The sequence below is a fragment of the Haliotis cracherodii genome, unplaced genomic scaffold, assembly GCF_022045235.1.
Source record: "Haliotis cracherodii isolate W230 unplaced genomic scaffold, xgHalCrac1.p SCAF_9, whole genome shotgun sequence".
Taxonomy (NCBI): Eukaryota; Metazoa; Mollusca; class Gastropoda; order Lepetellida; family Haliotidae; genus Haliotis; species Haliotis cracherodii.
Window position 1 is genome coordinate 56,444,806 of NW_027266343.1, and position 13,106 is coordinate 56,457,911.

At 40.9% G+C, this 13,106-nt stretch overlaps 1 protein-coding gene across 1 annotated transcript; it reads right to left on the bottom strand.

The window, feature by feature from the left end:
• Window positions 1–11,330: 11,330 nt before the first annotated feature.
• Window positions 11,331–12,443, bottom strand: LOC139452004 (mucin-22-like). Its single transcript, XM_071233283.1, has one exon. The coding sequence runs from the start codon at window positions 12,441–12,443 to the stop codon at window positions 11,331–11,333; it is 1,113 nt and encodes a 370-aa protein (XP_071089384.1).
• Between the last annotated feature and the right edge of the window lie 663 nt (window positions 12,444–13,106).

The window sequence follows — 13,106 nt, forward strand, 5'->3', positions numbered from 1 at the left end:
CTATCAACGAGTGTTGTGTTCCGAAACGATCAAAACCTCCCTCCATTTCCTCGACGTGTTCATGTACGAAGTAAGCAAAGCGGATCGTTAACTTGGAATAACGGTCACAGCCATTGCTGCTGTTAACGAGCTGTCAATGAAGGTTCCCTCACTGTACCACGGTCGCTTAACATTCGTCCATCAGATGAATACAACTTCCATAGCCGATGGTAGAGTCGACCATCAGATAAACACAACTTTTATAGCCCACGGTATGGGGGATATCCGATCTACGAACACAAGTAGAATCACCGATCTATAAACACAAGTAGAAGCCAAATAGATTTCGTATCCATTACGTTTGTCTAAAGCATTGTATTAATACATTTTATATAGCTTTGCACTGCTCATATTAAGGTGCTTTGATGGTCTGGAACAATAAGCTAACCACGTATCACATCCAGATCGATCTACATGTAGTTGCAAGTCATTGAACGCCATCAGACGGCAGCGGTTTAAGTGCCACTTGATCTTGATAAAGGGGCTTTTGTCATCGATTTTACCTAAATCTTTGCAGTCTGTAGCTCACTCAAAATAAACCCAATATTGAAACATGTTAAGGAGGATCCTTTATTGGGTGTTGTTATTATAGAAACCAGTGTCCCAAAGGTTATGTTGTCTGTGCTACCAGTTAATCTCTTCAAATTGTTAGTACATGAATCAAATATACATGTTGATCGCCAACACAGAGATCCGATGTGGTGATATCAACTGAGGATATCACGAAGGAGGTATTCATTGGCGATGGGACGGTGTGGCATGCTTGTGTGTGCTGGACATAAACATAACATGGGGTTGCAAAGGGGTATGTACTTGGAGCCGTGAGGGTGTAGCCATCTCATGCGTGGGTACGTGGGTGCGTGCGTGGGTGCGTGCGTGCGTGTTTGTGTGCATGTTTATCTGTCGGTATTTGCTGCGATCGGTTATTTATTTAACGATGGGGATTGGGTAGTATTTGATGATTGATGAAAAGGGTTGTGTTCTTGGCGATAGATGAAATGTATTAAAGGTTTTTTTACCAGTCTAACATCATGCAAAAAGCTCAGAAAAGTGAGAACGTTTATAGTAGACATGTGGAGGACATTTCAAAATTTGACCGATGCAATTACCAATGATGATTTGTTTCCTAGTTCAGAAAACAACTGACTTGCCTAAGCATGTCTTGTGACGGATGCTACCTGTGTGACAGGATATTTTCGCGAATACTGACATCATCACGATTAAATAAAACAAATGCTCATAAGAAAATCGTTCTATGGACTGTGATTTTAGTTTCTTATGGATTTTCTTATAATTATTGGATATTTTTTTTTATCGATCTTTGTGTACTGGGTGATGAGTGGAAAAGGTTATTTATATTTTTAGGGGACTTTACACCATGCAGTTTTTCAGGTGCTTAAATCATTACATAAAGACATCTGCATTATATTAAAAGTGACTGCAAACGGAAGAACACTATTGTTATGGCTCATCGGATAAACACATTCAAAATAATATTTGCGTTCAAATAACAACAGTTGAAAGAGATGAATGTATATGGTTATTTAGCAAATTTTGATCTCGTCTATCGATGTAGCCGCGACACAGGGACAGTCCTTCAAAGTAACGGATGCGCCTCTGTTTTCTGTTTTGTTTTCAGTGATCACATATTTGTCTCGTGTAATACCAGAAGTAGGAGAGAAAAACAACATTTAAGGAAAATAACGAAAAAAGAAACTTTCTTTTTCATAGTGTGATATAGACATGCATATGGACAAATTGTACCTTGAATGGTGGCAAGAACTCGTCGGGCACTGTTGGTGTAATTATCGGGATCGGAAGTTTCTTTCTTATTTGTCTTTTTTTAAATATTTTTCGCATACTGCATGTATTACGTTTACTGCTCTTGAGTGTAAGCCAGTGATATTGGTTGAAAATAGTCATGTTTAGTGCATGCAGATGCTTAAAACCACAACCTTAAGGAAAAGTAACTTTGCACTTCCAAGAATCCTGAATAAATGAAGCAAGTAAAATTTGATTTCATTTCTCCATATCTTTTGTTACATATCTACAGCTATCATCTGTTGTTACCTACCGTGAGGCTTGAAACAGTTTACAAATGTTCCAACTCCTCGGTCCGAGATGCAAGGCTGTTATCTCAGCTACTGTATTTCGCCTCGGTGAACCTGCAGTCATATAATTGCAGCACTTAAAGCTATCTGTCAGCTCAACAACTGCAGCGCCTAATGCACATCATTAGTGGCGCCCTTACACATGAATGAAGACAGACCGATATAGCCTGGCCGATCTCCAAGGTCAGCAGGCACCATTGCCACCAGTGGGGATTTTGTTGTTCCCTGGCGTAAACACAGATGGCGCCGAACCAAGCCGAGTTAGTATTGTCTATCAGTGGGTAATCACCTTGGTAAACATAGGTTCAATATTTGACTTAAACGACTGTAATACCATGGGGTAGGGGAGAGAACGCTTCTGTGAAGCATGACTGAGTAAACATCATGTGTAATGAATAATGTATTATCTTTCGTGGAGATATAACAATAATATAAATACTAAAGTATGATTAAATAATGCAATTAGTAGACCGTTCATTGAGGTACCAATACTGCTACCTGTCCATGGTTACGGTAATTTAGCTTTGTATTGTGCCTGCATAAATATGCTAGGAAATATATGCATGTTTCAGCTGTTGTTTAATGACCAATTCACTAAGGCATGACAACGAATATTTGAGATAGGCATTGCTATTTGCAAAAGCGACAAAATCCTTTCCATATTCATAAGAATTCTCTGCTAAACGGTAAGTCAATTGTACGATTCCGACTGTATCAGGTGTTCGCGAAAAGGTGGTAACCGTCAAAAACACATGCAAAGGCAAGTCAATTGTTTACCTGAAAAAACATAGGACAAATGGTGCAAGCCACGACAGGGAATTGCATCGGACATTACTTTTGTCACTGATGCGTCCTCCACCAGTCAACCATAAAACCTTTTGAAAGCTTTACTGAGAATGAAAATGTTCATGGAAACTGTCATTTCGTGTAACGATTACATATATTGTGTTGATACAGGTCGACGTGATTATTGATCATCTCGAAAAGGGGGGCACGGGTTGCCCAGTCGTCTAAGGCGCCGCGCTCCGCTGTGCAGAGTTTGGTCCCTTGGGAACGCCAGAAACCTTTAATTGTGGGTTCGAATTCCGGTTCGTCCCAATTATGTTTCTAGGTTTTTCAGCACCATACCCGTGCTCGTGGGTTTCACCGAAGTGGTAAACGTCTGAGACCTGCATCACTTCGGTCTTTCCTCCCACATTAAGCTGACACGCCGTGATACAACTGGAATAATGTTAAAAGCGGCGTTAAACCAAATTAACTCATCTCGAAAATAATGTCTATAATATGTTGGTATACTCGATACCCTTTTCAAATCGGAGTTAAGTTCAATTCATTGAATCACTCACGACTTGTTTTGTCTACTCCTTTACGGACATGAAAATTCGGGCACTGAATTATATATTCGGAAACACCAATGACACCAGTGAAGGACAAGCCATTATGCAAGTACACGCATATTCAGTACATATATAACTATAATTATTTATCTTCTTCCAACAAATGCGTGTATTTCCACAAGAAACGCGACCACGTATTGCTAACATGAGCCTGATGTGCTTTGTGAACATTATTTTACTTTTCCATTTATATTGTTATGTTCGTGGCCTGTTACCATGTGTCCTTATTTAAACAAGAGATGCGTCCACAATTACGTTATTGGTAAATGCCATTTGCAGAGGGCTGTATTTCTGCCCTTTATGTTATTGAAATCTTGTAATCTGATGATATTATATTATGTGAACTTTCTTACTTAATAGCATTGGAAAGAAGTTAGTCTACACATTTACAAACACGTTTTAGATATGGTATCTTTGAAACAAGGACATACATATATGCTATGTAGCAATGGAGCTTGTTCTCTCTTTTAATTCCAATTTCCCCATAAAAGAGGAGCAGTTTACACTGAAGGATATCATGATGCTACGCTCCTAGCAACTGTTTAACTGACTGTACATGTTGTTTAAATGTTTGTTCATCACAGACAATTATATCTGCGATGAGCACAGTTTAATTTTCAAATAAACGTTGATCTTGATTGACGTATGAAATTGCGTGATGTTCGCTTTGTCAAATTGAATCGTCCCTATGTTCTTGATTAATTTAAATCTTCTGAAAATAACTTCTCCAATGTTTTGTCCTTGAAGTTACCAGATTTAAATAGCTTTTGGATCAAAACGAAGTTAGTGGGTGGTCGAGTAGTGAACACTGAGTGTATAAAACATCGGATTCTGATCGATCCGGATGAATTAGCGTGCCTCAAAAAGATGCTTGGAAAAACTGGAACGAAAACAGCAATTTACCTGCAGAGGTTTTTCTTCTCAGATCGCATCGTGAGAAGATTCCGGATGCATACATGTGATTAAACACGTTTGGGATTAACTGGCTGAACATTTCTTCCGTTCCTGATCTAATCCTACCAACAGAGATTTCTTATTATTATCGAAATGTTTTTGGTAGTTTTTAATTTATTATTTTTGTCAGTTGTTTAGCTCACCTTACTGAATTGGATTGAGGTTGTGTCTTATACACCGACAAAGTTATAAGTTTATACGCCAGCCCAAGATATACATATTTGTACAGTATCCACCTTAAATCCCAAATGTATTTTTATATACGATCGCGAAGTTAAAGTTCTTCATCTTCTTTGATATTATGTTATGATTCAATAATTACATACACATACCCGCATTAGAAGAACCGTGCATATTAAAATTACCGTTAATACTTTCCAGCGCATCTGTATTATGACAGTCCTTAACACGCCCACCGATCCACAAGTCAAGAAAACAAGAAAGATCGGCATGAAATTGTTGTCAAAGAAGAAAATATTCCTGGTGGTTCTGTAACACCGTTCATTACGCAAACATAAATGTAAATCCTTCAACATAATTGCATTGTTCATGTCAACAACAAACATATAAAACAATCTTGCAATATTGATTAGTGTCTTTGGAAGCAAATATTTGTTATATGAAGTTGTTCGTATTTCATCAGTTAATTGAGGTGGTGTGGTTCCCAAAGGGTTAATGAGAGAGGCCCTAATTGAGTATGCTATGTGAAACTCTGTTGTTCCCCGTTTTATCCTTTGATATAATTGAATATATGATTGATCGCCACTGATCCATTTCTGTTATAATGTCACAGCTATTTTGCCTTTAACGCCCAATGGAATCTGTTTCTGTGGATAATCGAGACTGTGTTATCCCTTTGCGTTGACGTGTTTTATATATTTGATGAGGTTGACGTAAACTGAAAAAAACTGTTCGTCCTTCACGCCTCACACACGGTTTGGATCCCAACATCCCCGGTGTCATGCCATCGAACCCCACCGTCATATATGTAAAAAGGGAAGAATGACCATCCCTCTTAACGTACATGTACATATATTGTATGCTTTAATGAACGGACAGCCTCCATAGTCTAGTGGAAAGAGCGGTGGTTCGATCCCCTGTCCGCGTCATTTCAAAAGATGTTAAAAGATGGTACTTTTTGTTACCCTGCCTGGAGTTCGTCATTGAGTAAGGACTGGTGAGTTCCGAGTCAGTATACTGTGTCTGAGTGGTTTATCCATGTTTGACTGCGGCATGGTGACGCAGTGGATATTTGCAAGCATTATTAAACTAGTACAAGCACCCACGCACTCGTGTGCATGCATATCGCCATATAAGTGCAATAATCTTGATCCCGACGTTAAAGCCCATTTCACCTCACCACTGCTAATGAACGTCTCTTGTCTTTCTTGTATTAGCTCTGATGAAGTCGAGTATCGTTAAAGGACTTACTATTATTACGCACGGAAACAGTGGAGCTGGAATTGCGTTCCTTAAAGGCCCCTCCACTACACCTTCTAGACGATGAAAGGCTACTTCACTCTGATAACACAAGTGTGGCAGAGACTATACTGATGTACGCAGATAAACCTAGCCAGGTTCAGTCTCGCATATCGAGCATGTTCAACTTCAAAGAAACGGTCTAACACGGATTCCAGGCTGATTCGTAGGTGGCATGTTTACGGATGTCGTGTCTACGAAAGATAAACCAAGACAGGCGTGTTGGACCATACTGTTAGTATTCTCAGCTTCCAAGCTATCACGAGTGCGTCTGCGCCAAACTCAGAGAAAGAAGCATGCTTATAGTGATATCAAACCTTATGTTCTAAACATCAGTAGTTTCTCTCAGTTCGGAGCATATAAGATGTATCTTAGAAAACGGGAAAACATATGTTTATGTTTTGAGTAGAATATTATTTCTAAACTATTCCAATGTTATATTTGATTGTTAATAAAGGGAAAGAGACTACTCACTTACTAATTGATGTCACTTGTATTTCTTTTAAACGTTTGATTACATGAACGCGGAAATAATCTGACTGCACAAACTAGTAATTGCTATTATTTACGATGTCCCAAGCCATCGATGTACGATGACACGACACGAAACATGTCACCGAGCCTTACAACTCAATTAAGTTTTATTTTAGGAGATTACTTTCAGTAGGGATCAGTTCTATCTCAGGATCTGATCCACCACCATCAAAACGAGCACAACCACAATCAGTACCAACACACCATGAAATGTACCGATCTTCACCATCACAACCAACTACCAATACAACCACTATAACGACATCGCCACCAACTTCAATTGTTCCCATCATATCCACAACCACTACCACCATCAATTCAACCACCATCTCAACCACAACCATCAACAACCTAAGTTGAACCACTATCACCATCACCACCACCACCACCACAATCATCCTCATCATCGTCACCACCACCACCACCAACAACAACAACCTCAGTTGAACCACTTCCACCACCCCACCTTCATCCTCATCATCGTCACCACCACCACCACCGCCTTCATCCCCCTCATCGTCACCACCACCACCACCTTAATCCTCATCATCGTCACCACCACCACCAACAACAACAACAACCTCAGTTGAACCACCACCACCCCCACCACCACCACCACCTTCATCCCCCTCATCGTCACCACCACCACCACCTTCATCCTCATCATCGTCACACCACCACCAACAACAACCTCAGTTGAACCACCACCACCCCCACCACCACCCCCACCACCACCACCACCTTCATCCTCATCATCGTCACCATCACCACCACCACCACCAACAACAACAACAACCTCAGTTGAACCACTTCCACCACCCCACCTTCATCCTCATCATCGTCACCACCACCACCACCGCCTTCATCCCCCTCATCGTCACCACCACCACCACCTTAATCCTCATCATCGTCACCACCACCACCAACAACAACAACAACCTCAGTTGAACCACCACCACCCCCACCACCACCACCACCTTCATCCCCCTCATCGTCACCACCACCACCACCTTCATCCTCATCATCGTCACACCACCACCAACAACAACCTCAGTTGAACCACCACCACCCCCACCACCACCCCCACCACCACCACCACCTTCATCCTCATCATCGTCACCATCACCACCACCACCACCAACAACAACAACAACCTCAGTTGAACCACCACCACCACCACCTTCATCCTCATTATCGTCACCACCACCACCACCTTCATCCTCAATATCGTCACCACCACCACCACCGCCACCACCACCACCGTCACCACCACCACATTCGTCCTCATCATCGTCAGCATCACCACCACCGCCACCACCACCACCAACAACAACCTCACTTGAACCACTATCACAATCACCATCTTTTTAACTATTCAAACCCCAACTCCTAATGAAACATTGTTATGTTCCACCCTACCATTAAGTGCAGTGTTTCCATAAAATGACCACTACTGTGGATAGAAATCTCAACACCATCACATATCAAAGAAACAGTTACGCTATGACATGCGTTATAATCAAATCAGTGAACAAAGTGTCAGCTGGGGCATAATCCTCAAAATGGCTAACATACATTGTCTAGAATTGTTTTGTTGTTTCCAATTCTTGCCGATCCTATAGTCATTCAATACCATTGAATGACACAGGTTTCCATAAACTATCCATTCACGCAATATGGGATAATTGGATGTGTTCCAATTATCGGATAATAATGATAATAATGTGTAAATCTAATTTCGTCACATGAAGTGGCCTCTGTTGCCTCAGATGTACACATCTCTATGTCAAGCATCAAACCACCAGACGCAACTGAGGCAGCTAAATCTCACTTGATGCGATGTTTGAGCAATAAGTTCACTATTCTTTGAAGATGTCTCGTCTTCTTAGCCCTCTAAAGATCCCGCTGAGGTTCCGCGGAAACTCGCCCTGTGATCCTGATTGTAATGGTGGAAACCGTGCACTACAAAGACATTCTTGACAGACGTATTGACCTGTATGATGTAACACACCAGATGATTCTAAATCAACTTCTCCATATAACACCTGACAACAAAGAGATTATGAACAAGGTTGGTTATTATTACTCAAGAGCTTACTATATAATGGCAATATAATTAAACCATAGTCGTTTTGAGGCGACACCAGTCCCTTGAAGACGAGTATCCCATCCTTACTTACTTACCAGATTTACAGTCAGGTACGATATATATATCGTATGACTATTAAAATAATACAACGTGTTCACTTATATCTATACTTTTCCCTTAGGCATGAATAATGGTCCAACGTAGTTGCTTGTGTACCTACGGAAGCATAGTAGTGCCACGGTGATTTTTTTCTTGTCTAAGTTTCTCCTACGTAGGACTTATTATCTCCTACGTAGGACTAAGTATGGCCTAGAATTACTATCTCCTACGTAGGACTTAGTATGGACTAGAATAACTATCTCCTACGTAGGACTTAGTATCTCCTACGTAGGAGATAGGAAGTCTTACGTAGGAGATAATAAGTCCTACGTAGGAGGTACTAAGTCCTACGTAGGAGATAGTGATTCTAGGCTATACTAAGTCCTACGTAAGATATAGTAAGTCCTACGTAGGAGATAGTAAGTCCTAAGTAGGAGATACTAAGTCCTACATAGGAGATAATACGTCCTACGTAGGAGATACTAAGACAAAAAAAATTCACCGTGGCCCTACTACACTTCCGTATTTACCAATTGTTGTAAGATGCGGTACAAAATATTCACGAGAAGATTTAACAAGGCGGGCATGATCCAGTCATCTTGGTGGTTCATTGCATGACCAGCGATCCACGTCGTCGTGGAAATAGGACATACTATCAACCAGGGTACCTTTAGCTTGTGCAGTTGTGGGTATATATCAAAAGTACTTTTGCGTTGTGTAAAGGGTCCACGTCCTAATATTTGTTGGCTCTTATGAAAAGAAGACTTATTATTCGTCGTTTATGTCGTAAATTTGTATGATCTATTAGCTTTATCGGACCAATAATTTTAACCACTTATCTCGGCGAACGGTACTTACAAATTTCACACTTTCCAGGTTTAACAACGTGGAAACATTTGAATTAAATTGAGCTGCTCAAGAACAAAAGTCACTGACGGAAAGAATTGTAACACAAAGAACACACAACACTATTAAATCTAAACCCCTAAGGATCACATTGTAAAATGAGCTCTTCTAAAAGTAATAATATTATTTTTTTCGTGGTTTCCTGTTAATGTCTTCTACGGAGAAAGGCCGTATATCTACAGATAAATTACCACTAAATCTAATTATAAATACGTTCCGTTGAAACGCTGATGACGTCTACTAAGTAATAAGAAGTGTCTTTAGTTTCCGGAGGTTAATTCGAACATAAATACAAAACTTTTAATCAGTGATCGAGGGCATTTGCACTTGGATCGTCTTTCGTCTGAATTTGGAGCATTCGGTGTGCGTTTACAGTAATACCACTAGGTGCAGTCAGACATTGTTTGGTATGAATTATCACTCAATTACACAGTACCAGTACGTCATAAGGCATAGCATATGGAAAATATTTATTAATACGTTCAGTGTAAAGTTTGCAAAATAAATTGGATTGTTAAGTTAACACTAAGTCTTTATTCAGAAGCATCTTGGAGCATCAACACAAAACACCCAATCTGGCCACTAGCTCTACAGATTGCTCTGACATTATTGCACTTCTACAACCTTCACTACAAATTATCTCACGACGTATGTTACTCTTAAAAGAGTTCCATCCAGTTCGGCCAACTTACTTTTATGCCAGCACTCCTACTCGATCTTTTGAGTAGCACTGTAATCAATGCAACACTACCGAGAATTTATGAGTGCGTCTGAGGCTGTTTCAGTGTTGCATTAACAGAGCGTGCTGTCCCTTTGGTTAATTTTAATCAAGATCCAAGACAGTAAGAACATTCCTGGGAATAGTATAATTGCCCGGAAAATTTAAGTTTCCAATCAATGGGGATATTAATCTCGAACATGGGTCAGTGCGTGACCCCATCATACACAACGAGTTTGGCTGTCTGCATTCCTAATAAAAGATAAACGCGATAATTACATGAGGCACCGTCTCTGACGCACCCTTTTACATATAGTTGTTAGAGTGTACCGACAAATTGGAAATATAGATCATCCCCAGGCAGACATCATTCAATGCAGGAACAGTCGACTAAATCAAATTGAGCAATTGGGGGAGTTGGGGACTATTCGATTATAGGTCAACAAATTAGGAATCGTGAGGCTGGAGGATGTGAAAGTGCAAAACCACCGGTTGTTTTCGGGTGAGATTCAATTGGCAACATGCGGGATGTCCCTGAGAGAGGTCAACGCCAGGTTATCCCGGTTTCATTGAGATCCTCGCCCTTGGGTGCTGGTTATTAACGAGGTTAAACGTCTCCAGGGACATGACATTGTCCACAAACACACTACTCCCGATTTGTATCACATTAGCAGATGTTTCTTTGAAAGGATACAACTTAAAGTTATTGTTGAGTTACATTCCCCAGAAGGAAGTCATTGTTGGCTCATCATGACCGCTGATAGATTTTCCCAAGGAATCCTTATTACATTTATCCAATCTATCAAAGTTGTTTCAATCGTATTTTGAACAACTACATGTATTATGTGCACATATGAGAAATGTCTTTTTAATTCATCATGGTATCGTATTTTTGTCGCATATTCATTGTCATATTTCTCAAGCTTGAGTCGTAAAAGCCATGCCAAGCCAACACGTCATTGTCATATCTCGGGACATTTTCCCAGCCTCTATTATCGCCACTATCATATATTTAACAAGGACGTCACAAGCGTCATTTCTCCAGTAGTGGGTGTCACAAGCGTCATTTCTCCAATAGTTGGTGTCACAAGCGTCATGTCTCCAATAGTTGGTGTCACAAGCGTCATGTCTCCAATAGTTGGTGTCACAAGCGTCATTTCTCCAATAGTTGCTGTCACAAGCGTCATTTCTCCAATAGTTGCTGTCACAAGCGTCATTTCTTCAATAGTTGGTGTCACAAGCGTCATGTCTCCAGTAGTGGGTGTCACAAGCGTCATTTCTCCAATAGTTTGTGTCACAAGCGTCATTTCTCCAATAGTTGGTGTCACAAGCGTCATTTCTCCAGTAGTGGGTGTCACAAGCGTCATTTCTCCAATAGTTGGTGTCACAGGCGTCATTTCTCCAATAGTTGGTGTCAAAAGCGTCATTTCTCCAATAGTTGGTGTCACAAGCGTCATTTCTCCAATAGTTGGTGTCACAAGCGTCATTTCTCCAATAGTTTGTGTCACAAGCGTCATTTCTCCAATAGTTTGTGTCACAAGCGTCATTTCTCCAATAGTTGGTGTCACAAGCGTCATGTCTCCAATAGTTGGTGTCACAAGCGTCATGTCTCCAATAGTTGGTGTCACAAGCGTCATTTCTCCAATAGTTGCTGTCACAAGCGTCATTTCTCCAATGGTTGCTGTCACAAGCGTCATTTCTCCAATAGTTTGTGTCACAAGCGTCATGTCTCCAGTAGTGGGTGTCACAAGCGTCATTTCTCCAATAGTTTGTGTCACAAGCGTCATTTCTCCAATAGTTTGTGTCACAAGCGTCATTTCTCCAGTAATGGGGGTCACAAGCGTCATTTCTCCAATAGTTGGTGTCACAAGCGTCATTTCTCCAATAGTTGGTGTCAAAAGCGTCATTTCTCCAATAGTTGGTGTCACAAGCGTCATTTCTCCAATAGTTTGTGTCACAAGCGTAATTTCTCCAATAGTTTGTGTCACAAGCGTCATTTCTCCAATAGTTTGTGTCACAAGCGTCATTTCTCCAATAGTTGGTGTCACAAGCGTCATTTCTCCAATAGTTGGTGTCACAAACGTCATTTCTCCAGTAGTGGGTGTCACAAGCGTCATTTCTCCAATATAACCAGTTGTCGAACTTTCATTTTTGTGGAAGGCTCGGTAGCTGAGTGGGTTAGATCGCTGACTTTGAGTGCTGGCGATTAGGTGTCTCACCCTGGCAGGTGTGGGTTCGAATCCCGGACGGGACTCAATCCAAAAAAGTACTAGAATCTGTACTTTACTAAGAAAGTGTTATCCCAAATATAACATTAGTTACATCTGAACACTTTCTCAATGGCATTGTGTATTTATAGCGTTCGGCCATGGGAGCCGTGCCAATTTACACTTGTCAGGGGGGTACTCAAAGTACGTGATCTAGACTACCAGTTGTCGGACTTTCATTTTTGTGGAAGGCTCGGTGGCTGAGTGGGTTAGATCGCTGACTTTGTGTGCTGGCGGTTAGGTGCCTCACCCTGGCAGGTGTGGGTTCGAATCCCGGACGGGACTCAATCCAAAAAAGTACTAGAATCTGTACTTTACTAAGAAAGTGTTATCCCAAATATAACATTAGTTACATTTGACCACTTTTTAAATGGCATTGTGTATTCATAGCTTTGGGCCATGGGAGCCGTGCCAATTTACACTTGTCAGGGGGGTACTCAAAGTACGTGATCTAGACTACCAGTTGTCGGACTTTCATTTTTGTGGAAGGCTCGGTGGCTGAGTGGGTTAGAT

Bases quoted from the DNA above. Each gene is read 5' to 3' on its own strand.
- LOC139452004 (XM_071233283.1), bottom strand. From the start codon at position 12,443: ATGACGCTTGTGACACCCACTACTGGAGAAATGACGTTTGTGACACCA.